The sequence below is a fragment of the Marmota marmota genome, unplaced genomic scaffold (genome assembly GCF_001458135.2).
Source record: "Marmota marmota marmota unplaced genomic scaffold, marMar, whole genome shotgun sequence".
Lineage (NCBI taxonomy): Eukaryota > Metazoa > Chordata > Mammalia > Rodentia > Sciuridae > Marmota > Marmota marmota.
In genome coordinates, this window is record NW_026000171.1 from 6,545,623 (window position 1) to 6,569,963 (window position 24,341).

Genomic DNA, 24,341 nt, shown 5'->3' on the forward strand with positions numbered 1-24,341 from the left:
AAGTGTTTCCTCAACTCAACTTTCACGGAGCTGGATAGTGCAAATGCCCACAGTCATTCAAACAAACATAACCCAACTAAAGGACAATCAAAGAAGTCAGAAAGCAGAGACAGGGGACTTCACTCATTGTGATTAAACTATCTGACTTTTGTAAATTTTACAAAAACACTTGACTGTAGGAACTCCCTGGAAAGGGAGGAGTCCATGCAAGAGGGAGGACCTAAAACACTATCAACTTCACAGTAAACCTGTCCCTTTCCCAGAGCCATGAGCAAGTAAGGTGTGGGGCATGGGGGCCCATAGATTACCTTATATGTGACCTAGCCCAAAGGGAGCAGGCTTGGAAACATGAGCCGACCCCTATCTCAGGCTTCCAGAGCCTCTGGAGGCCCAGCCAAGCAGGGCTGATGCTTCTGTCCTCCTAGGATTGCTCTGAAGTCAAAGAGAAGGTTTGCTACAGTCTTGGTCAATCAGACCACTGTACAAACCCAGCTGCCCTTCCTTTGTCCTCTAGCTGGGTTCATAGCATCCTGGTCCTCTTGGGTCCAGAAGCTCTTCTGTTGGTACAGGTCTGCCTCTTTAAAGCAGAAGGATATGCTGCAGCCCCTAATGGAATGAGCTGAGATCAGGGTAATCCTGCTGAGGTCACTGCCCACACCTTCTGCTCACCCCCCTCTCTGCTGTCAGACAGGGATTAGAGGAGAGGCCAGAGGATTAGAGAGGCCCATTTTGTCACAACCTCTCCAGGAGGCCTGCTGGTCAGGTGTGCTCCTCTGCAGCCGTGGGGCAGACCTCCCCTACCAGGATCCAGCTGAGAGGCTGAGCCCTCTAGGCTTGCAGGGTCCTGCAGTCCGAAGGCTCTGGACCTCCCAGGGATCTGGGAGGCAGGCCAGAGAGCTGATGGGCTGGGGCTGCTCTTTCCTCTCCCCCTATCCTGACCCCGGCAGGATCACCATGCCTGGGCTACCCAGGTTCTACCCAAACCCTGGCTTCACATACAACTGGGCCCCCTGCCATCAGCAGCCAGGAGCCTGGGCCTTCCTGCAGAAGACCACAGTCATCCTGTGGCTGCTGCTGTCCAGCACTTCTCTGGCCCCCACATGGGGTCAGACCAAGATTCCTCTGGAAACGTAAGCATGAAGTTCAGCCTCACCCCAGAAAACCCCTTATGCTTCCCTTCCTTCCCACAGCACCCCTCCATCCTCTACTCCCTTCCCTCTCCACTCTCCTGGGGGCTGCTCCTGCCCACTGTCTTGCTCTCAAGGCCTTTTCTTCCCTGCCCTCCTCTCCTCCCCAAATCTCTGCTGATTTTGGAGTCCCCAGAGTCTGATGGCTTTAAGTAGAACTGATCTTCCCGCTCTGACCTTGTTAGCATGGCAAGTCGCAGGTCCAGCCCCTGCAGGGCTGATGCCCTTTCCAGGATGGCCGCCTGACGAGGCTGCGCGGAGGGGTGTTGTGTAGACCCTTAAAGAGATGGTCATGGCTGCCCAGAGGATTTGTTGGGAAACTTGTAATGTGACATCCTGAAAGGGGAAGGCAGTTCTAAACTGACAGAATGGCTCATGCGAACAGAAGGTGGCGTGTTCAGGATCAGGCATCTCTCAAAGATCTTTTTATGCTAGACATTCTCCTTGAGAGAGTCCCTCTGCCTTCAGAATGTCAATTTATGTTCGTGTGCTGACTCACACTCCTGTCCCTGTGGCCTCCTTCTTCCCTTTCTATGACTTTTTGCCTCCTTCCAGGCCTTAATTCTATACCCCACCATTAAGACCAGCTCCAGGTAAGACTCTAGTGTCAGTCATTCATACCTTGGTATAAATTACTGTGTGATATCCCTGGAGTGTTTATTTTTTAGTCCTAGGAATTCCCACTACATGTGGGGAGTAGAACATTCTAGACTAAACGTGTTGACTTCCCAGTCCACATCTAAGTCCAGCCACCTGAGCCCAGCATGACAGCCAGGCTATCAGTACATCCAGTTACCAAATACATGCCTGAACAGAGGTGGGGATGGGGGAGCCCAAACAATGCACAGAGTTTGTACTTGATCTTGAGTAGCAGTGGATTTGGTTTCCTTCAAGTGGTATCCCCCTCCTTGTTCTCGGCCCAGCACTGTGCTAGGTGCTTCACCCATGACTCCTGTAACCCTTTCCGCAATTCAGTGAGATGAGTGATATAATTTCTAGTTTGCTTTTGAGGGTACGGAGGCTCAGAGAGGTTAGATACTCTTGTAAGTTTGCAAGTCCAGTAAATGCAAGTGCCAGAATTTGAACTCAGCCTGGGTTTGCTTTTTACCATGACACCCACTGCCGGCTCTACAACGGTGCGCGTTGCTGAGGAAGATGTTAATACTTTGATGTTGCTGGGGGAGCTGTTAATACTTTACATCCCCAGAATGCACACCAATTAATAGTAGAAGGCAAACTCCAGGAACAGGCTGAGGGCCAAGTCCAGATGGCCGGAATCCAGTTCTCTGCAGAGGAGAACCCAAGGGCAGGCAGTCTATGTAGGAAACTCAACAGCAGGCTGAGATCGCAGCCTGAAAACATCCTCCTCCCAGCCTTCTCCCCACCCTCCTCTCCCCCTGTGTCTTCCCTCTCTCTCCTGCTGAGTTCTTCTTTTCAGTCTTTCCCACCCCAAAGACCCTTCACCCCGCTCATGTCAAGCTCCGCTCAGCCTCCAGTCTTCACCGCCCGCCCTCCCAAATCTAAGTTTTGCCAGGACCCCGTTGCTTTAGATGCTACCCACTTTTATTGAACCCCAAAGTCCCAACTTCCATATTGTCACACTCTCCTGGTTTCCTGGGGGCTTCTGAGTTACTTGTTGTCTTCTTAAAGTGCCCCTTTCCTTCTTCGTGCCCCTGAAATTGTTGGCACTCCCCAACATTTGGCATCTTTCACGGATCTTCTTATGCTATACATTCTCCTTGCGAAAACTCCTCTACCCTCAGAATGCAATTTCTGCTCATGTACTGACTGGCTCACAATCCTGTCTCTTGAAACTCACATTTCCAATGCCTGTGCACATCTCTTTCTGAATATCACGTGAGGTTTTAAACCTCAAGTTCATGTCTTTCAATATACAACGGGATTGGTGCTGTCTGGAGTTGGGCAGTGCACAATTTACCCATTGGCGCTCCACAGCCCTGTAACCCAAGTCACACCATCCGCCTTCCCAACGTGCTCCTGATCTTCCTGATGTTTTTTATTTTTATTTGGTGATACCACTATGAGCTCAACAACCCAAGCTGGAAACTTGGAATCACCTTTTATTCTTCCAAGCTCTTCTGTACTCTCTACCTAGAATCCTCTTCCAAATCTCTTTGCCAGGCTAAGCTTTACCAAAGCTCGTAATGCTGACCTCAGATACCCCCCCCCGCAGGAAATCTTCCCTTACCATAACTGCCACTCCCCCAGCTCCATGGGACCCCCTTCAAATTTATATTATGCTATCTATATGGGAAGGGCTGTTTCCCGAGTGAAGGTTTTGCACTGTGGTGTCACCCTAGGCTGTGCACATAATAAGACCTCGATAAATTTTGGTTGAGTCACTGATTAAATGCTGATCTTGGAATGATCACACAGACCAATCCCATTTGCTCCATCTAGAGAACCTCAGGACCCCTGGACCTTCCCAGATATCAGGATCTCAGTGTACTTCTGGGGAGTGGAGAAGAGGTCAGGATTTCCCTACCAGCAGCCTACCCAAGACCTAGGTGTGGCCTCCTTTCACCCTTCCAGCCTGCCCTGCCCTGGGCCTCAGGAAAGCCACTTGGAGCCTTTCCCCCTGGCCCCTCTCCTCATGCTATCTCTGAGGAAGGCTCAGTGGTCCCCAGTGACCTTGAGTAAGTAAACACAAGTATAAATGGCTCATCGAGACTCGCAGCTGTGCCCAGGAAGTTCCAGTTTTGTTCTTGGGGTCTTCCCCACCCTGCCTGAACCTGTGCATCACCTCTTCCCTTCCTCTCCTCCCCTTTTTCTACTCAAAAAAAAAAAAAAAAAAAAAAAAAACAGCTCCAGAGGCCTTGGGGTCAAACTTGGTTGTAGACTCATTTGTCCTGTGATCTTCAACAGGAGAACCAGCCAAGCAGCGGGAGTCACTGAACCCTGGTGCAGCTGCTGGCCCTGATGGGTTCTCCAGTCTTCTGCCTTGGCCAGGGCTACAGCTTCAGGGCCAGGAAGAGGGACAAGAGCTCTGTGTGTGTGTGTGTTTCTGAGTGTGTGTTAGTGTGTGTGTGTGTGTGTATACCCATACCTGTGCATGGATTTCTGTGTGTATCATGTGTATTTCTGTGTGCTTGTGCCCGTGTGTGTCTGTGTGAGACACTTGCTTTGCACATGCGTGCACCTGGAGGCCTGTGTCTCTGTGTGCGCGTACACACACTGACTTTCATCCCTGGCAGAGTGAAGCTGTGGGCAGAAACCTTTGGCCGGGGCCTGTACGACACCGTGACCAGATACTCCGGCTCCCTCTTGCTGCAGAAGGTCAGTAACTGATCATGGGGTGGTCAAGGTCAGAGGGCAGTCAGTCAGGTCTCCTCCCTGGTAGAGAAGCAGAGTCCTCAAATGTCAGTACTTTGAAGGGTCTTGGAGACCATCTAGTCCAAATTCCTCATTTTCAGATAAGGAAACCAAAGCCCAGGGAGGTGAATAATTTGCTCAACTCCAGAGCCAGTCAACGGGGACAGTATGGTGGCATGGTCAGTTAGCTCCTTGGGAAGCTGATGTCAACATGGAACTAGACCCGCAAGAGCCTCATTGGGTGGGCAGAAAGGCTGCTCAAAACTAAGGGGAGCAGTGTGTGGGCAGACTTGGGTGTAGGTCTAACACATGATAGAGGGAGGCAGGCAGGAGGAGGAGGCAGCGGAGCCTCAAAGGGCAGTGCAAGGGCCCTAGGTAGAAGCGGGTGGGCAGAAAGAGTGGTCCTTACCTCCTGCCCTCAGGCCCACAGCCATGTCCAGGAGCTGGAGTGCCCACGTGGTGCCCTAGCAGTGGTCTGAGCCCACAGGCAGAAAGCCCTCGTGGAGGAGACAGGGCTGCAGCACCTCCATCCTTTATCTGTTCAGTTCTTTTTGTGCAGATGTATGGCTAGCCTGTCCTTGTGCCAGATAATAAGAAACTTCATTTTCTCTAGGAGTTAAAACTCCCAGAGCAGTTTTAATAATAGCTCACCTTCTCTATCATTCCCATGCAGTCAGAGCTTTATGTTCACAATGGATTTCTCACCACAGTTCCATGAGGCATCTTCACATCTCATAAGTGAGGCCGAATCGCAGCTTCCATGCCTGCCCGCGTCCACACTGCAGTCCTCGCTCTCTTATCTCCCCTTCCCTACAGTCCTTGGACCCCCCACCACTTGCCACCCCCACAATGACAGCTAAGACCCCAGCTTCCCCTCATAATACCTATGTGGCAAACACCAACTCATTTGATTTTCTCATTTGCACCCTCCAGCCCCAGGTGAGGAAGACAGAGCAGTAATTGTGTGGCAGTTTTAGGTAAAAACATTTTTTAGAGTCTCCACGTTCTAGAGCCTTCTCTAAGGCATGGAAACATCAGTCTTACAGGCGAGGAAACTGAGTGATTTGCCTAAAGTCACAGGGCCAACAGACTGAAGAGCTAGTTAAACAGGCATTCATGAATACTCAGTGGGAAATGGTCTCTCCTGGGCCCAGAAAGTGAATTTGAACCCAGTTCTCCAGGCTCTCCTGGGCTCACTGACAGTTTGTCAGGCAGTGATCCTCAATGCCCATTCCAGTGGGCATGGAATTCTGGGAGCCTTGGTCCCATCCAGGCTGCCCTGCTCAATGGCTATTGACCTTGGTCAAGTTCATTGACCGAGGGCATTTGAAAAGAGGCAGCTATTATTATTATTGGTGCTATTATGCAAAGAAGAGAGGTCCTGACCTTCCCTCCAGCTGAGTGAACCAGGCTTTGCATGTGGAATACACTTGCCTAGAGGGTGGAGGCCACATGTAGTCAGGCACAAGCATCCCCGTACAGAACAAAGTGTGCCCATTGCTCCCACTTTGCCCTGAACAGAAATACAAGGATGTGGAGTCCAGTCTGCAGATCGAGGAGGTGGATGGCCTGGAGCTGGTGAGGAAGTTCTCAGAGGACATGGAGAACATGCTACGCAGGAAGGTCGAAGCTGTCAAGGTTTGCCAGCCCACCTCCCAGCCCCATTTCTTCTCTCTTTGTTCTCAGGGCTTCCCAGAGGATGTGGCTGGTCTTATCAGTCCTTTCAGAGACCGCACTGGTTTGGGATGGTCTGATTCCTGTGCAGAGGAGTGTGGGCCTGTGCCTCTCAAGCCCTGCTGTATCTATTGGTTCACACCAACCAGGATTCCTTAAGTGGACACTTCATGCCAGGGTTGGAGACATTCTGTTCCTACCTGGCCCGGCTAAGCTTGGTGGAATTCTAGTGACAAAGTCTCCTTAGCACAGGGCCCATCAGTATAAGTACCTCTGCTCCCCAGATCACTTGGGGACCATGAAAGTGGTTCCTCATGGCCAAAGGAATGAGAGAGGAGAGGAGGAGAGCAAGGGTGCTTGGCTTCAGGTAGCAGCTAGGAATGGAATTGTTGGGGTACATGGTGATCCTATGGTTAACCTATTAGGGACCCATGACCCCCTTTACCCATTCTCTGTCCCCTTTGCCTTCCCGTCCCTTAGAGTCTGGTGGAGGCTGCTGAGGAGGCAGACCTGAACCATGAGTTCAACGCATCTCTGGTGGTAAGTCCTCTGCCAGAGCTGGCGCTGGAGGGTTTAACAACCACACGCCCAATGGCCACCAAGGGTGACTAGATCCAGCTGCCTGATACTGGATACAAGGGTGGAGTATACAGTGGTGATCCACTCATTTTGTAAAACATACTGTACGCCCCCATGGGCAAAGCCAAGCCCTGAGCTCAAGAGTGGGCATAGTCTTGACCTCAGGAAGCTCATAGTTCACATTGCCCTCATGGAAGGCATGTGACCAGTCCACAAGGATAGGTCAACCAGGCAATAGGAGAATGAGGACTAGATGAGGGAGGGCCACCAGAAACTCCTGCAGGCAGCTGCACAAGGCCTGCCACAGGTTGTGTGGATTTGGGCAGGCAAGGCCTGGAGGAGAGTTGTTAGGCTAAGGGAAAAGAGAAGACAGAAAAGAAGCAGTGGGTAGCCCGCTTTGTGTCCAGAGAAAGGCGACTCAGAACATGGCCTTGGAGAGGTGATGGGAGATATGGTAGGAACCTTGAATGCCAGGCTCAGGATCTGGTTTTCCTTCTGCAAGGAATGGTAAGCCTGGAGGGAGGGAGCTAGGGGAGACATGACTGGACATGGGCTTTAGAAAGTTAATGCTGGCTGCAGCGTTGGGAGCTGGAGCTTGGAGGGGTGTGGGGTGTTGCACACCCCACAGGGGTGTGACCCTGTAGTATGGAGGAAATGGGAGGCCAGGCTGGTTATGGATCTATGGGTACTAATCCAAGTGGACCCTCCCACACTTTGTGGAAGAGACAGAAATAAGACCACTGTCCCTCAGAGAGGTACATGGGAACCACAGGCTGAGGGCACAGGGCCACCTGGGCGCCATTCTGGTCTCCAGCACCCTTCCCACCCTGAAGAAAACTAATGGTGTTGATGAGGCTCTTTGTCTCTATCTCTCCTTGAATCTCTATCTGCTTGCCTCTGACTCTGTCTCTGACCCACACTAAACCAAGCAGACAACCTGGCAATAATCAGGACAAGTTACACCAAAAACTACTCTGAAGTGTCCTCAGCTCCAGTTATCTGGACATGTGTCGTCCCCACATCACCCTGAACTTGGCCACCAGTTTGTCCAGTTCTCTTTCACATCCTTCTGACTTAGTCATTTCCTTCTCTCTGACTCAGTGTCCCCCGTGTCTTCTGTTTCTCTTGGGTTGATGCCCCTCTGTCCCTAGTTTGACTACTACAACTCAGTCTTGATCAATGAGAAGGATGAGAATGGCAACTATGTGGAGCTGGGAGCCGAGTTTGTCCTGGAGTCCAACGCACACTTCAGCAATCTGCGTGTGAACACCTCCATCAGCAATGTGCAGCTGCCCACCAACGTGTACAACAAAGGTTGCCACCACAGCTCCCATGGGCTATCACTCTCTTGGAACTATTTTGGTAGTTGTGAGGGTGGGGGTGGTGATACTGGTGTTATCAACGAATTTGCCTCCTTTGCCTGAGTAGCACTGCAGGCTATAAATTGTCTCTCCAATCTCCTTAACTAAGGATGAGTAAAGAAATTATTCTACACAGTATGGTGTATTGGTCTGTTTTCATTGGTAGAACAAGATATCTGAGACCGAGTAACTTATAAAGAAAAGAAGTTTACTTAGCTCACATTTTTGAAAGCTAAAAGTCCAAACAACATAGTACTGGCACTGGGCTGGGGGCCAGACTGTGTCATATCATGGTGGATGGCATCATGGTGGAAGTGCCCATGAGACTGGAAGTCAAAGAGTGGGGAGGAGCTGGTCATGGTGGTGCATGCCTGTAATCCCAGAGACTTGGGAGGATCACAAGTTTAAGACCAGTCTCAGCAACTTAGTGAAGCCCTAAGCAACTTAGCAAGACCCTGTCTCAAAATAAAAAATAAAAAGACCTGGGGGTGTATCTCAGTGGTAGAGCATCCCTGGGTTTAATCCCAGTACCAAAAAAAAGAGTAGGGAGGAGCCAATCTTGTTCTTTTATAAAAATCCCCTTTAAGAACCAACCAGGGCCATATAAGAACTACAAAAATTCCTTCCCAAGGCAGTGCCCTCAGTAACTCAATTGCTTCCCACCAAACTCCGCCACCTCTCAAATTGCTGCATTGGAGGCCAAACTTGTAGCATATGAACCTTTGAGGACACCCTCAAATATATCCAAACCATAGTACCATAGTAGGGAAAGAACTCAGTCTCTGGACTAGAGGGTGTGTGTGTGTGTGTGTGTGTGTGTGTGTGTGTGCATGCGCATGTCCATTTAGCATGTGAGGATTTGGCTACTTCTGCTTGCACCTTAGTCACCCCTGAAGTTCTTTCATCTTGCCCTTCAGATCCAGATATTTTAAATGGAGTCTACATGTCTGAAGCCCTGAACCCTGTTTTTGTGGAGAATTTTCAGAGAGACCCTACATTGACCTGGCAGTATTTTGGCAGCGCAACTGGATTCTTCAGGATCTATCCAGGTGAGGACATTGGTGGCATTTCCATGATCTTCTGGGCTTGTTCTCTGGAACCCTGGGGCTTAGCCCCTCAGTAAATTGGGTTGTGCGGCCATCACCAGCTCTCTCCATCTTATAAACAGAAACTGTACTCCCAATACCAGTAACTCCTCATTCTCCCCTTTGCACCCCAGCCACCGGCTACCATCACTCTACAGTCTCTCTGTATGATTTGGACTACTCTAGGTGCCTCACAGAAATGAAATCACATAGCATTTGTCTTTTCATGCTTGACTTACTTTGCTCAGCCTAATGCCCCTAAGATTTATCTGTGTTGTAGTATGTGTCAGAATTCCTTTCCTTTTTAAAGCTGAATAACTTTCAATTGTCCATATGTGATATATTTGTGTATCCATTCATCCTTCAATGCACACTTGGGCTCCTTCCACCTTCCGGCTATGTGACTAATGCTGATAAGAAAGTTGTGTACAGATATCTCTTTGAGATGCTAATTTTGATTCTTTGGGGTATAAACTCAAACAGAAAGGACTGGGGATGTAGCTCCAGAAGTGAAATTGCTGGGTCATATGGTAATTCTTTTTTAAATTTTTCGAGGAACCATCATACTTTTTCTATAAGGCTGTACTGTTTTCCATTCCCATCGAGAGTGACAGGGTGGTCATTTCTCCACCTTCATGCTAACACTTGTCACCTGTATCAGGATGGCAGGGGTAATAGACGTGATATGGTATCTCATTGTGGTTTTGATTTGCAGTTCCTTAATGATTAATGATTTCAAGCATTTTTAATGTGCTTATTAGTCATTTGTATATCTTCTTCCTTTAGATAAATGTCTATTCAAATGCTTTATCCATTTTTCAATTGGGTTGTTTGCTGTTGTTGTTGAGTTTTAGGGGTTCTCTATACATTTGAAATACTAATCCCTGATCAGACATGTGGTTTGCAAACATTCTCCCTCATTTTGTGGGTTGCTTTCTAACCTGTTGAGAGAGTCTTTTGATGGACAAATTTAAAAATCTTTCACAAAGTCCAATTTGTCTGTTTTTTTCTTTTTGTCTTGCCTTTGGTGTCATACCCAAAATATCATTGCTGAGGCCAATGTAATGAAGATTTTCCTCTGTTTTCTACCAAGCAATAGAAAACAATAGAAAGAAATTACCAAGGCACAACAAAGCCACACTGAGAAATTTTTTTTTTTTAAAGAGAGAGAGAGAGAGAGAGAGAGAGAGAAATTTTTAATGTTTATTTTTTAGTTTTTGGAGGACACAACATCTTTATTTTATTTTTATGTGGTGCTGAGGATGGAACCCAGTGCCCTACACATGCCAGGCAAGCGTGTTACCACTTGAGCCACATCCCCAGCCCCCACACTGAGAATTTTATAGTTGTAGGTTTATACTTAAGTGTTTTACCCATTTAGAAATAATTTGTGTTGATGATGTTGGATAAGGGTCCAGCTTCATTCCTCTGCATGTGGATATGCAGTTTGCCCAAACCATTTGTTGAAAAGAATGCCCTTCCCTCATTGCATGGTCTTAGTGCCTTGATCAAAATGATTTAATCATACGAGAAGGGTTTATTTCTGGGCTCTCTATTCCATTTCATTGCTGTTTGCCAATAACATGCAGTTTTGATTACTGTGACCTTGTAGGAAGTTTCAAAAACCAGGAAATGTGACTCTTTCAGTTTGTTCTTCAAGATTATTTCAGTTATTTGAAATCCCTTGAGATTCCTTATGAATTTTAGGATGGGATTTTTTTAGATTTTTTAATTTGTTCTAATTAGTTATACATGACCATAGAATACATTTTGATACATCATACATAAATGGAGTATAACTTCTCATTCTTCTGCTTGTACATGACGTTGAATCACACCAGTCTATAGTCATATATGCACATAGGATAATAATGTATGTTTCATTCTACCATCCTTGCTACCCCCATGTCCCCTCCCCTCCCTTCACTCCTCTCTACCTAATCCAAAGTACCTCTATTTTTCCCTAGCCACCCCCAATTAGTGTGAATTAACATCCATATATCAGAGAAAAAATTCAGTCTTTGGTTTTTTGGATTGGCTTATTTCACTTAGCATGATATTCTCCAGCTCCATCCATTTACCTGCAAATGCCATCATTTCACTCTTCTTTAAGGCTAAGTAATATTCCACTGTGAATATATACCACATTTTCTTTATCCATTCATCTGTTGAAGGACATCTATGTTGGTTCCATAGTTTGGCTATTATGAATTTAGCCACATTGATGTGGCTGCAACACTATAGTATGCTGATTTTAAATTGGGTTTTTCAATTTCTGCAAAAAAAATGTCATTGAGATTTTGAGGGAGACTGCACTGAATCAGGAGATTGGGTAGTGTTGACATCTTAATATTCCAGTCCATGAAGAGGGCGTGTGTTTCCATTTATCTCTGTCTTTAATTTCTTTAAAAAAATTTTTTTTTGAGTTTTAAAATATTTGTTCTTTTTAGATATACATGACAGTATAGTATGTTTTGACATATTATACATACATGGAGTATATAACTTATTCTAATTAGGATCCAATTCTTGTGGTGGTACATGATATGGAGTTTCATTGGTCATGTATTCATATATGAATATGGGAAAGTTATGTCCGATTCATTCTGTCTTTCCTATTCCCATCCCTGTCTTTAATTTATTTCAGAAATATTTGCAGTTTTCATTGTACAAAATGAATCTTTCACCTTATTGGTTAATTCCTATTTTATTCTTTTTGATGCTATTGTAAATATAAACATTTTGGTAACTTTCTTTCCAGATTGTTCATTATTAATTAATAGAAATTCAACTGACTTTGTATCCCGCAATTTTCCGAATTTATTTATTCAGTCTAACTGTGTGTGTGTGTGTGTGTGTGTGTGTGTGTGAGAGAGAGAGAGAGAGAGAGAGAGAGAGAGAGAGAGGGAACCTTTAGGGCTTTCTACATATAAGATCATACAGTCTGTGAAAAGAGATAATTTTATTTTTCTGCCTTGTATGTTTTTTTTTTTTTTTGCTTCTTTTTCTTGCCTACTTATTTTGGTTAGAGCTTCCAGTACTGTGTTGAACAGAAATGGAAAAATCAGAATTATTTGTTTTATATCTGATCTTAGAGAAAAAGCTTTCAATTTTTCACCAAGTGTGCTGTTGACTGTGTGGCTTTTTTCATATATGGCTTTTATTATGTTGAAGTAGTTTCCTTCTATTGCTAGTTACTGAGTCTTTCTTATGATAAAAGGGTGTTGGGTTTTGTCAAACGCTTTCTCTGCGTTAATTGAGATGATCTTGTGGATTTTTTTTCTTCATTCTGTTAATGTGGTATATTACAGTGGTCAATTATTGTATGTTGAAAAATCTTTGCATCTCAGAAATGAATCCTTGGCATAAACTCTTAATGTGCTGCTGAATTTGTTTTTGTTTTGTTGTTTATTTGGTTCTTTCCTAGTATTTTATTGATGAGTTTTACATCAATGTTAAGGAATATTGCTCTGTAGATTTCTTTTCTCATGATATCTTTTCTGACTTTGGATTAAGGTAATTTTGGCCTTACAGAAAAGTTAAAAAGAATTTTCTTCTTTTCAATTTTTCAAAGTTTTTTTGTGTATTGGTATGGGTTTTTTGCATGTGGCCGTATTTACCAGTGAAGCCATCAGGTCCAGAGCTTTACTTTGTGGGGAGATTTTTAATTTTTTATTAAATCCCCTTATTAGTTATAGGTTGGGTCATATTTCACACTTCTTCATAATTTAGTCTTAGTCGGTTTTCTGTTTCTAGGAATTTGTCCATTTCATCTAAGCTATCCAATTTGTTGGTAAACAATTGTGCATAACCTTCTCTTACAATCATTTTATTTCTATAGAATTGGTAATAAAATCCCCACTTTCATTTCTAATTTTAATATCTTGAGTCTTCTTTTTCTTAGTCCTCTCATTAAATAAAGCTTTGTCAGTTTTGTTGATCTTACAAAGAATCCACTTTTTAGTTCACTTATTTCCTAATAGCTATAAATTTCCCATTTAGCATTGCCTTCACTTTAACCCATAAGCTCTAATTGCTGTTTTCATTTTCATTCTTTTGTTTTATTCTAATTTTTTGACCCATTTGTTCTTTAAGAGTGTATTATTTCATTTCCACAAACTTGCGATTTTTCTAGTTAATTTTTGTTATTGATTTCTAACTTCATTCTACTGTGGTTAAAAAAAAATACCTTGTATATTAGCTATTTTTTAAAATCTACTGAGACTAAACTTATGACCTAACAACATATAGTCTATCTTAGAAAGTGTCCCAGGTGCACTTGAGAAGAGTATGTTGGTGGTAGAATGTTCTGTATATGTGTGTTAGACTCAGCTGAGTTATTATGTTGTGTAAGTCCTCTATTTTCCTTTTACCTTCTGTGTGGTTGAGTATTGAAGTCTCTGTTGAGCTGTCTACGTCTCCCTTCAATTCTGTCAGTGTCTGCTTCATGTGCTTTAATGATCTATTAGGTGCATATTTACAACTGTTGTATCTTCTTGCTGTACTAAACCTTTTATTAATATATATTATTATTCTCTGTCTCATAAACTTTTTAGTTTAAATTATTTTTGTTTAATACTATATACCAATCTTGATCATTTTTGGATACTATTTTTGTGACTATCTCTTTTCATTCTTTCACTTTCACCTATTTGTGTCTTTGGATCTGAAGTCTCTTATAGGCAGCAAATAGTTGGATCATGTTTTTATCCAAGCTGTTAACCTCCATCTTTTGGTTGGTGAGTTTAATCCATTTATATTTAAATATTTGCTAATAAGGAGGAAATTTTATCATTTTGCTATATCCTTATCTTTTTTCTATTTGTTTTCTATATCCCTTATAATTTTTTGTCCTCATTTCCTGCATTACTGTCTTGTTTTATGTTTAGTTGATCTTTTAAATTCTGTTTTCATTTTCTTTTGTACATATTCTATAACCATTTTGTTGGTGGTTACAAGTGGGATTACAGTTAACACCCCAAGTTTATAATATTCCAATTTAAATTTATACCAGATGAACTTCAATAACATACAAAACCCTGATCATTTACAGCTCCCTTTCCACCCCTTTGGTGGGTGATGCCACAAAATTACATCTTTATACATCATGTGCCTCAAAATAAATCAATAATTCTTTTAAAGGAATTAGTCTCTTAAATTATGTAGAAAACCCAATGTGGAATTGCCAAAGTCATAATAATACTTGTTTTAGACTAATAATTTTTTTAAAATTTTATTGGGCTTTTAAATCATGCAGAAAACAAAGAGTAGAGTTCAAACTAGTGTTAAGTACTAGTTTTATGGTTGCCTTTGTCTTTACTTTTATTGAGGTCTTTATCCAAATGGCTTCAAGTCCTGTCTAGTGCCCTTTCATTTCACTTTGCAGGACTCCATGGAGCATTTCTTGCAGGGGATGTCTAGTAATGACCAGCTCCCTCAGTTATGGGAATGTCTTAATTTCTCTGCTGCTTTTAAGATTCTCTCTTTTTCTTTGCTTTTTGAAAACTAGATTATAATGTGTCTTAATATAGATCTCTTTGAATTCATCTTACTTAGTTTGTTGAACTTCCTGGATGTTTATATTCATGTCTTTCATCCAATTTGGAAAGTGTTCAACTGTTGTTTCTTCAAGTACTCTCTTTTACCTGCTCTCTTACTCTTCTACTTCTGGGATACTCCCCAGTGATGTTGGTCAACTTGATGGAATCCCAACTTGAACAGAGTCCTGAGACTCTGTTCATTTTTATTCAACCTTTTTTTCTATCTGTCCCTTAGGCTCAATGATTTTCATTGTCCCATCTTAATTTCACTAGTTTTATTTTCTTCCTGCTCAAAATTTCCTTTAAATCCTTCTAGCAAATATTTCATTTCAGTTATTACAGTCTCAGTTCTAGAATTTCTTTTTTTAAATTTTTCTTTAGATTTTCTATCTCTTTACCGATACTTCCATTTTGTTTATATATTGTCTCTTGGCTTTCTCCCCATCTTCTTTTAGTTCTTTGAGCATCTTGAAGATAGTTGTAAAGTCTTTGTCTAATAGATTTGCATTGGATATTTTTCAGACAGTTTTTTCCCCTTGACTGAGCCACACTTTCTTATTTCTTTGTATACCCAGTGATTTTTTTTTAATTGAAAACTGAACATTTAAATCTAACAGTGTGATAATCCTGAAAACTGGACTCTCTCCCTTATCCAGGGTTTTACTATTGTTTTAGTGATGGTTTTTGGCTTGTTTGATTGAGTGCTTGTTGTTTGTTCATTTTTTGGTAGGTTCTCTGGGATGAAGATCAGCCTGAGGTGTAAATTTAAGGTCTTCTCAGTCTCTTCTGAGCATTTTCCTGGGCAGGCATGGTCAGGAATAATTTTCTTCATATATGCATATATTTAAAGTATTTGCTGATAAGGAGGAACTTCATATATGCAGGGTCCATATACAACAGGGTCCATTTTTGCCCATGGTGGCTCCTGCAAGCTGTGTACAAGCTGCCCTGAGAACACATGCACAGCTGCCTGCCACAGAGCCAGGGGATGGGTTGTTGGGGGTGGATAGCTGCTATTATGCTAGGAGCTAAAATTGAGAGAAATTAACTGCAATATACTATCAAAGACTTCCCCTACAAGTTGCAAGCCTTTAATAGACACCAAAGTTCCAAAATAGTTACGACAGATTCTACCAGCACAGATTCTTCCCTAGATAGGGAGATGGATTTCTGGTGCTGCCTACTCTGCCATCTTCCAGAATCCTCTTTCTGCTTTGCTTGTTCTTTGAAATACATAAAACTAGTTTAGTATATGGATATTTGGAGCTTGCTTCTTCATCTGTATTGTCACATCTTCTTTGTCACAGTTTATCCATCCTTTTGATCCTATATGAATTGCTTCCCATCTTTGTTTTTCATTTTTATAAGCAATATTGTTATAAAGACTCTTGTCTCCTGAGATATATTATATCCTGAGATATAAGAGTTTCCCTTAGTTTTATACCTAGGAATAAAATTGCTAAGTTTTTTTTATTAATGGACCTTTATTTAATTAATTTGTTTATATGTGGGGATGAGAACCAAACCCAGTGCCTCACACATGCTAGGCAAACGCCCTACCACTGAGCCACAACCCCAGCTCCTTGCTAAGTTTTAAGATATATGAATGTTCACCTTTGACAAAAAATTTCAAATTGTGTTTCAGAAACTTGTACCAATTACATTCCAATAAGCAATGACTAAGAGATCCACATCTTCTTTAATTCTGGATATCATTAAATTTTAAAATTTTTGTTGATGAATTTTTAGTCAAAAAAAAATGGCATTTCACTGTGGTTTGACTTTGCATTTCCCTGGTCACTCATGAAGTAGAGCACCATTTTATGTTATTAACTCCTTGTTCTTCCTCTTCTGTGAAATACATATTATATTTTGCCCACTTAACTATTGAATTTTCTCATGTGAATCTATCCTTGCCTTCCTATGACTACCCTAACTTGATTATAGTAAATCCTTTTATACATTGGTTGTGTTTATTATTGTTGTTGTTGTTATTATTATTATTATTATTAGGTCCCAGGGACTGAACTCAGGGGCATTCAACCACTGAGCCACAACCCCAGCCCTATTTTGTATTTTATTTAGAGACAGGGTCTCACTGAGTTGCTTAGTGCCTCACTTTTGCTGAGGCTGGCTTTGAACTCATGATACTCCTGCCTCAGCCTCCCAGGCCACTGGAATTACAGGCGTGTGCCTCAGTGCCTGGCAGTTTATTAATATTTTGTTTAGGTTTTTTGCATCTAGGGCTGGGGGCATAGCTCAATGGTAGAGCACTTGTCCAGCATGCACAAGACCCTGGCTTCAATTCCCAGCTTCATTAAAAAAAAAAAAAAAAAAGGAGAGGATTTTTGTGTCTATATTTACAAGTGAAATGGTCTTCTAATTTTTCTTTCTGTACATGTTGGATTTTCAAAGTTATACTAGCTTTGTAAAATAAATTGGAGTGCATTCTCTCTTTTTTCTGGCTTTGGGAAGAATTTGAATAAGATCTCTTCCTTGAAAGTTTCATAGAAGTTATCTATAAAACCACATTGGCCTGAAGTTTTCTATATGGGGATATAAAATTATCACTTCAATTTAGTTAATACTTGAAACATTAATATGACTTTCTATTTCTTCCTAAAATTTAATGAAATACTTTTATTCAGAATCCATTCATTTCATCTGAGTTTTCAGATTTATTCATATGAATCTATTATTCTCTTTTAAATCTCTGCTATATCTATTATTATGTATCTTTTTTTGTATAATTATATGTATTTTTCATAATTTTCCATTGGTTTCTCTATTTGTTAGTCTTTTCAGGAATCATCTTTTGTTTTTGTTGGTTGTTCTCTATTAGTTCTTTGTTTCATATTTGATCTATTTTGGCTCTAACTTTCTGATCTAAATTTTTTTCTGCTTTCCCTTTCTTTGGATTTATTCAGCTGTTCTTCCTCCTAACCTCTTAAATGGACACCTAGTTAAATTTTTGGCCTTTCTGTGTTTCTAAAATAAGTATTAAGGTTGTACCCCACCACCCGAAGCTCTACTTTTGCTGCTCTCACAAGTTTTGATCGGTATAGAGTTTGTGATTTTTTTAATTTTTAAATTGAGGAAAAATATACATAACATAAAATGTTCTATATCTTTCATCTTTGAGTACATTTTTAAGCGCATACTGGGATTGAGTGTGCTGTCACTGTACAACCATCAACACCATCCATCTCCAGAACCCTTTTCATTCTGCAAAGCTTTAGTTCTAGGCTCATTGAATCTTGACTCTCTGTTATTTCTTCCCCTCAGCCTCTGGCAACTGTCACTCCACTTTGGTCTTCTGTACTGAGTGGCAAGTAGGGTATGACTAGAGGAAGTGAGCCTCTGGAGACATTCCTTTGGGGTTTATATTTCGTTTCTGGTGCCTCGATCCCCCTCCCCACTCTGCTCTGTGATAATGTTCTGCCTTACCTCAGGCTCAGAGCACAGCAGTCAGCCGACCATGGACTGAATTTCTGAAACCAGGAGTCGAAATCAACTTTTCTAAGTTGTTCTGGTTGGGTATTTTGGTCACCGACTGAAATAGTACTGACTAAATTTTCTGTCTCTGTTCATTTTTTGGTCTGCTTCATCTCATTAGCACTTGTGACACGTTTCATTGTAAATCTCCTTTGTCTGATGTTCACAGAGCTGACCCAGCATGCTCTGCCCATTGTGTTTACCTACGGATGCTTTTTTTCTCCTCATTCTTTTTAAAATATATTTTTAGTTGTAGTTGGACACAGTACCTTTACTTTATTTATTTATTTTTATGTGGTGCTGAGGATCGAACTCAGCACCTCCCACGTGCAAGGTGAGCCCTCTACCTCTGAGCCCCAGCCCCAGACCCTGGTCCTCATTCTTGAATGATGTTTTTGCTGGGAGTGCAATTCTAAATTAACTTCTTTTCTCTCAACATTTAAGACTGGCTTTTGTTGTTTGGGGTGGTGGTGATGGGTTTCTTTTTTATTTGTTTGGTTTTTTGTTTGTTTGCTTCTGGCTTGTGGCTTCCACCAGGGTTGAGTGTTTTGGTCTTTTTTTTTTTAAAATTTTTTTATTGTTGGTTGTTCAAAACATTACAAATTTCTTGATATATCATATTTCACACTTTGATTCAAGTGGGTTATGAACTCCCATTTTTACCCCATATACAGATTGCAGAATCACATCAGTTACACATCCATTGATTTACATATTGCCATACTAGTGACTGTTGTGTTCTGCTGCCTTTCCTATCCTCTACTATCCCCCTCCCCTCCCCTCCCCTCTTCTCTCTCTACCCCCTCTACTGTCATTCATTTCTCCCCCTTGTATTATTTTTCCCTTTCCCCTCACTTCCTCTTGTATGTACTTTTGTATAACCCTGAGGGTCTCCTTCCATTTCCATGCAATTTCCCTTCTCTCTCCCTTTCCCTCCCACCTCTCATCCCTGTTTAATGTTAATCTTCTTCTCATGCTCTTCGTCCCTACTCTGTTCTTAGTTACTCTCCTTATATCAAAGAAGACATTTGGCATTTGTTTTTTAGTGTTTTGGTCTTTGTGGCTTTTTTTCAAGATATGTATTTATTTGCTTTTGAAGTTCTGCAGTTTCACTAAGTGTGTGTGAGTGTCTTGTTTGTTTGTTTGTTTTTTATTAACTAGATTATTTATTTCTTCTTTCTAGTTGTACATGACAGTAGGACGTATTTTGACATAGCATACGAACATGGAATATAACTTCCCATTTTTGTGGTTACATGATATGGAGTTATGCTGGTTGTGTATTCATATATGAGCATAGAAAAGTTATGTCCGATTCATTCTTCTGTCTTTCTCATTCCCATCCCCACTTCCTTCCCTTCATTCCCTTTTGTCTAATGAACTTCTATTCTTCCCTCTCCTCTCTTATTGTGTGTTAGCATCCCATATCAGAGAGAACATTTGGCCACATATCAGAGAGAACATTTGGCTTATTCCACTTAACATGATAGTCTCCAGTTCCATCCATTTTCTGGCAAATGCCATAATTTCATTTCATACTTTATGGCTGAGTAATATTGTCTTTTTATTCGTCCTGCTTGGGATCTTTTGTGGTCCCTGGTCTGAGGAGTTGTGTTTTATCAGTTCTAGAACATTTGCCAACATAATTTCTTTAAAGTTATCCTTCTCAAACTTTCCTCTTTCTGTGTCTCCAATCAGACATGTATTCGACCTTTTCATTCTACCCTGTATACAATTCTGGATAACTCCTTTAACTGAGTGAATTTTCTCTTTACCTATGAATAATTCGCTAGCCACTTAATTTTTTTTTTACCTAAATATTTTCTTCATTTCTCAAAGTTCTATATTTTTAAGACTATTTCTTCATTACTGATCTTCTCTTATTGAACATTCTTTGTGATTTCTCAAACACACCTATCCTTTATTTTGTATTTGGTGGTTTCGACTTCTGTAATTCCTGGGCTCTTAGTTTTGCTGCCTCTCACTCAAAGGGCCGTGAATCCTCTTTCTTCCCTTGTAATCCAGCAGTGTCTGAAAGGGCACATCATATCTAAAGTAAAACTACTGTGAAATTAGAAGATCCCTTGAAGCTTCTAGATAGTCATGATACCACCACATTTTCTTTTCTAGTTCAAGCACAATATATTACAATTTCAATAATTACAATTTTTAAATCTTATTTTGAACCCTCTGTTCCAAATTGTGAAAGTCACTCCAAAGAGAGATTTTTATTGTGGATCACATTAGTGTTTTCTGTGCTTTGTGTGTCTTTATCTAAATGTTGGGTTAGATGAATAGAACAAATTCATCCCAGGTTCTCTACTAGTGGTAAAAGCAACGTCTTTGATGGCTGGCCATCCGTTCATTCTTTCATTCAGGTGACAGACATTATGAACTCTGCTTGGTCCAGGAATCCCTGACTTCAAGTAGCTTATAATCGTGCAGTCACATCATTTCTCCCAGTCCAGGGAGGAGTGCTAATGAGCTTAACCTGAATACAGAGCAGAAGCCAAAGCGCCTGGCTCTTTCTTCTCTTTGTCCATACTTTGCTAGATGGTAATGGATGTTAAAATCACACCATTCCAGAGCTTCCCCTTCCACTATTTGATAGGACACTGAGCCTCACAAAAAGCCCAAGGCCCCACATATAGGGGTCCTTTCTGTCTGTGAACTTATTCCCAATTTTGGCCCTTTGAATTTTGGGTGGTATCTCCTTTCCAGCTGCCTCAGTTTGTAGGATGTGGTCAGGTGCTCCTTGTCCTCCTGCCCATGTCCAAAGCAGGTCCTTCCCTGCGAATCCTAACTGTCCTGGGACTTAGCACGCAGCCAGGGGCTCTGGGGTGACCTCATTGAGCTAGTGAAAGAACCAGCCTTGATTTCCCCAGGTATAAAATGGACACCGGATGAGAATGGAGTCATTACCTTCGACTGTCGAAACCGTGGTTGGTAAGAGCTCACAGGGAAGTGCTTTGGTTTTGCTCCACTCATGGTCCCCACCCTCCCCAGCACCACCCAAGGCCTTGGGTATTTAGAAGCCTAATTCCACACAAGAGCAGGAAGAGTTAGGGTAGCTGGACTCCTCCGTCCACAGCCATGTGTGCTCCAGCATGGATTGTAGTGTCTCTCCAAACCAGACCCCCTTCCAGGACACTGGGCTGTCCCAACTCTACCCTGTGTTACGTTCTCCTCTCTCTCAACACCCTCTTTCCGGCAGATCTGTAACCTACCCCAGGCTGGAATCTACTTCTCCCTTTCCTGCTGCCAGCCTCTCAGGGGTCCTCGCTGGTCTAAGTCAAAAAGGATGAGGGACTTGGCCAGTCCCATCAAGTGGACACATTTCACTTCCCTGAATGGCTTCAGAGTCCAGTGATTATGGGGCATGATAAAACCTGTCACTGAGGGGACATGGACTGACCTTGGGGCAGAATCTAAATAGGCCCTTGGTCAAGTGTTTTTTCTGACCTGTCCCTTTCTTTCTGCTAAAGGTACATACAAGCTGCTACTTCTCCCAAGGACATAGTGATCTTGGTGGACATAAGCGGCAGCATGAAGGGGCTGAGGATGGCTATTGCCAAGCACACCATCATCACCATCTTGGACACCCTGGGAGAGAATGACTTTGTTAATATCATTGCGGTAAATGTGCCTCCCTGTGCTGGGGTAGCTCTCACTTGCTCTAGGAAAACTTTCCTCCATCTGTGTCAGGACTTTAACTTACAGCCAGTGGATGCCTCTTATCAGGCAAAAATTATTTCCTCTGTAACTGGGGCCCCCAACATAAGGTGCATGGTTCGCCTAAGGATGGGCTTCAGGAAGTCCGGGAAGTTTCTAAAATCTTATGTAAAATGTACACATCTGGTTTTCTGAGTCCATATCTTTTGTTAGTTTTTCAGAGGACTCTAGATCCAATAGTGGTTAAGAAGCACTGGCCAAGTTAGACCTACTTTATTCACATCCACGTGCTCTTGAATAATGCCTGTCCCTGAACAGCCTCCCATGCTGCTGGAGGACAAATGATCCCTGGTTCTTCCTCTCTGACAATTCCAGTTCTCCCACTTCCTTTATCCCACCAAATCCAGACACAGTGGGGGAAAGAAGAGGAGAGACATAAGTGAGGCAAATGATTTAAAAATCCAATGAAAGATATGTAATTGATGTGATTCTGCAATCTGTATATGGGCTAAAAATGGGAGTTCATTAACCCACTTGAAGCAAAGTGTGAAAGATGATATATCAAGAACTATGTAATGTTTTGAACAACCAACAATAAAAAAAAATAAAAAATAAATAAAAAAAAAATCCAATGAAAGGGGTTGGCCAGCTCAGCCCTCAACAGACGCACAGTAGACTGTCCACCGTGGGGTATTCTTTTGAGGGCTACATGATCCAAAAACCTCCTCTGCCAGTCTACCACATTACTGGCATTTCTCTTCTTTACTAGAGTTGACTTAGTAAAGAAATGTCAAGAAAAAGTTGTCTAACTTCTCAATGACCATGTTGGGGTGTGAGGATGCCCCCCCCAGTCCCTGAGTTGCTCCCCGAGGCCTCAGCTTACCCACCTGCATCACTCCTAGCCCCCTTCTCTCCTCCCTGACCCCAGACCTGCAGCAGTGACAGGAGGACCACAGAATATAGGTTCCACATTCCACAGGAGAGGGACAGCACCCTCGTCTCTCACAGCCTGCCCAGTCCTTTTCTCCCGCCTCCTGTCCTGCTTCCCCAGCTGCCATGAAGTAACTAAAGAGGGAAGCATCACCCCAGAGTCCCCAGAACCCATGCAGCTCTGCTGTGATGTCATCACAGTCCCTTACTTAAGCAGAAGGTGGATTAGGGACACCTTGAAAATTTGTATTCCAATTGTGAGGAGTGGGGTAATTAAGAAAAGGGGAGCAGTGATGATTCATTTTTCTCCTTACTCCTCCCACTGCTGATAGTTAAAGGACCCTCTGCATAAATGCAGGGCAGGGCAAAGATAAAACAGCACATCTTTTAATCTCCCACTCAGGCCCCTTAAGGAGGGACCCGCATGTGGGATTCTGGTGCAAGACCAGCACCTCATTTGGTTTTGGAGGCAGAGAACAAAGAGATTCTTTCCGTAACTTCAGGATCTCTCTGTAGGCTCAGGAAGGTGTCACTGAGGCAGCCAACTGAGGAAGCGTACCAGGGCCAGGTTTGAGGGAGAATGTTTAAAGCAAAGGCTCTGTTGTTACTCTGGTCAGACAAACCGCAAAAAGCACAGAGCACCCTGAGACACTACGCAGGTGCCCACGTGAACCCTACTCCTGAGCAGCTGGGACTTCCTGAGCCTTGTTGCTGGGCCCTGACTCCCACCCTGACCCATCTGTTCTCTCCTCCCTCCTCACCGCGACTGCAGTACAATGACTACGTCCATTATATTGAGCCCTGTTTTAAAGGGATCCTGGTCCAGGCGGATCGAGACAACCGAGAGGTGAGTGTCCACGCGTGGCCCTGTGCCCTTGTCAGGACAGAACCAGGGTCTGTGAAGACTGCTTTGTGGCTCCTTTTGCCTACTTGGAAAGCAGGATGGCAGACCCTGTTCATAGACACCCCGGAAATCACCCTGATCGATGTGTTGCTGCTAATCAGATCAAAGTGTGAGCAAGCAGACCTCACGTCCAAAGGGTCTCCCTTCCTTGGGGAAGTGAGTCTCTCTCTGTGAGGATCCAGGGCTCAGTTTCCCCCTTCACTTCCTGTGTGGGCCTTTCTCCATGTCAGTCTCCGTGACAGTTTCCCTGAAGGGAGGACAAATTCCAATGCATAGGGTTGAGTCATTTCCTCTGATAAAAGGAAAAAGATAAGAGGACATGGCAACAATTTTTAAAAGGGAGCATTTTCATGTCCGTCTGCAGGGAGTCTGGGTTTAGTGTCCTCTCGAATCTTGGCCTCAGTCCTTGGCACCCCCACAGTCTTCCTGTGACGTGCTTGTGACTGAGTCAAGGGCTTCATGCTGAGGTCATTCATTGCCTCCAGCCCTGGACTATCCTCCTCCATCTGGTTGGCCTCGTGTTTGCACTTCCTTCCAGTGGGAGGATGGATCTGTGCCATGCCATTCATTCTCATTATCTT

At 42.9% G+C, this 24,341-nt stretch overlaps 1 protein-coding gene across 2 annotated transcripts in view; it reads left to right on the forward strand.

The window, feature by feature from the left end:
* The first annotated feature begins 744 nt into the window (after nucleotides 1-744).
* Nucleotides 745-24,341, forward strand: part of Cacna2d4 (calcium voltage-gated channel auxiliary subunit alpha2delta 4) — a 109,279-nt gene continuing 85,682 nt past the window's right edge. For both annotated transcript variants that reach the window (XM_048787712.1, XM_048787713.1), the window contains exons 1-9: nucleotides 745-1,130; nucleotides 4,403-4,484; nucleotides 6,042-6,158; nucleotides 6,675-6,734; nucleotides 7,925-8,087; nucleotides 9,052-9,183; nucleotides 21,140-21,200; nucleotides 21,740-21,890; nucleotides 23,629-23,703. In XM_048787712.1, coding sequence (XP_048643669.1) covers nucleotides 901-1,130; nucleotides 4,403-4,484; nucleotides 6,042-6,158; nucleotides 6,675-6,734; nucleotides 7,925-8,087; nucleotides 9,052-9,183; nucleotides 21,140-21,200; nucleotides 21,740-21,890; nucleotides 23,629-23,703 — 1,071 coding nt within the window. In that variant the 5' untranslated portion in view covers nucleotides 745-900. The remainder of the gene's footprint in view (nucleotides 1,131-4,402; nucleotides 4,485-6,041; nucleotides 6,159-6,674; nucleotides 6,735-7,924; nucleotides 8,088-9,051; nucleotides 9,184-21,139; nucleotides 21,201-21,739; nucleotides 21,891-23,628; nucleotides 23,704-24,341) is intronic.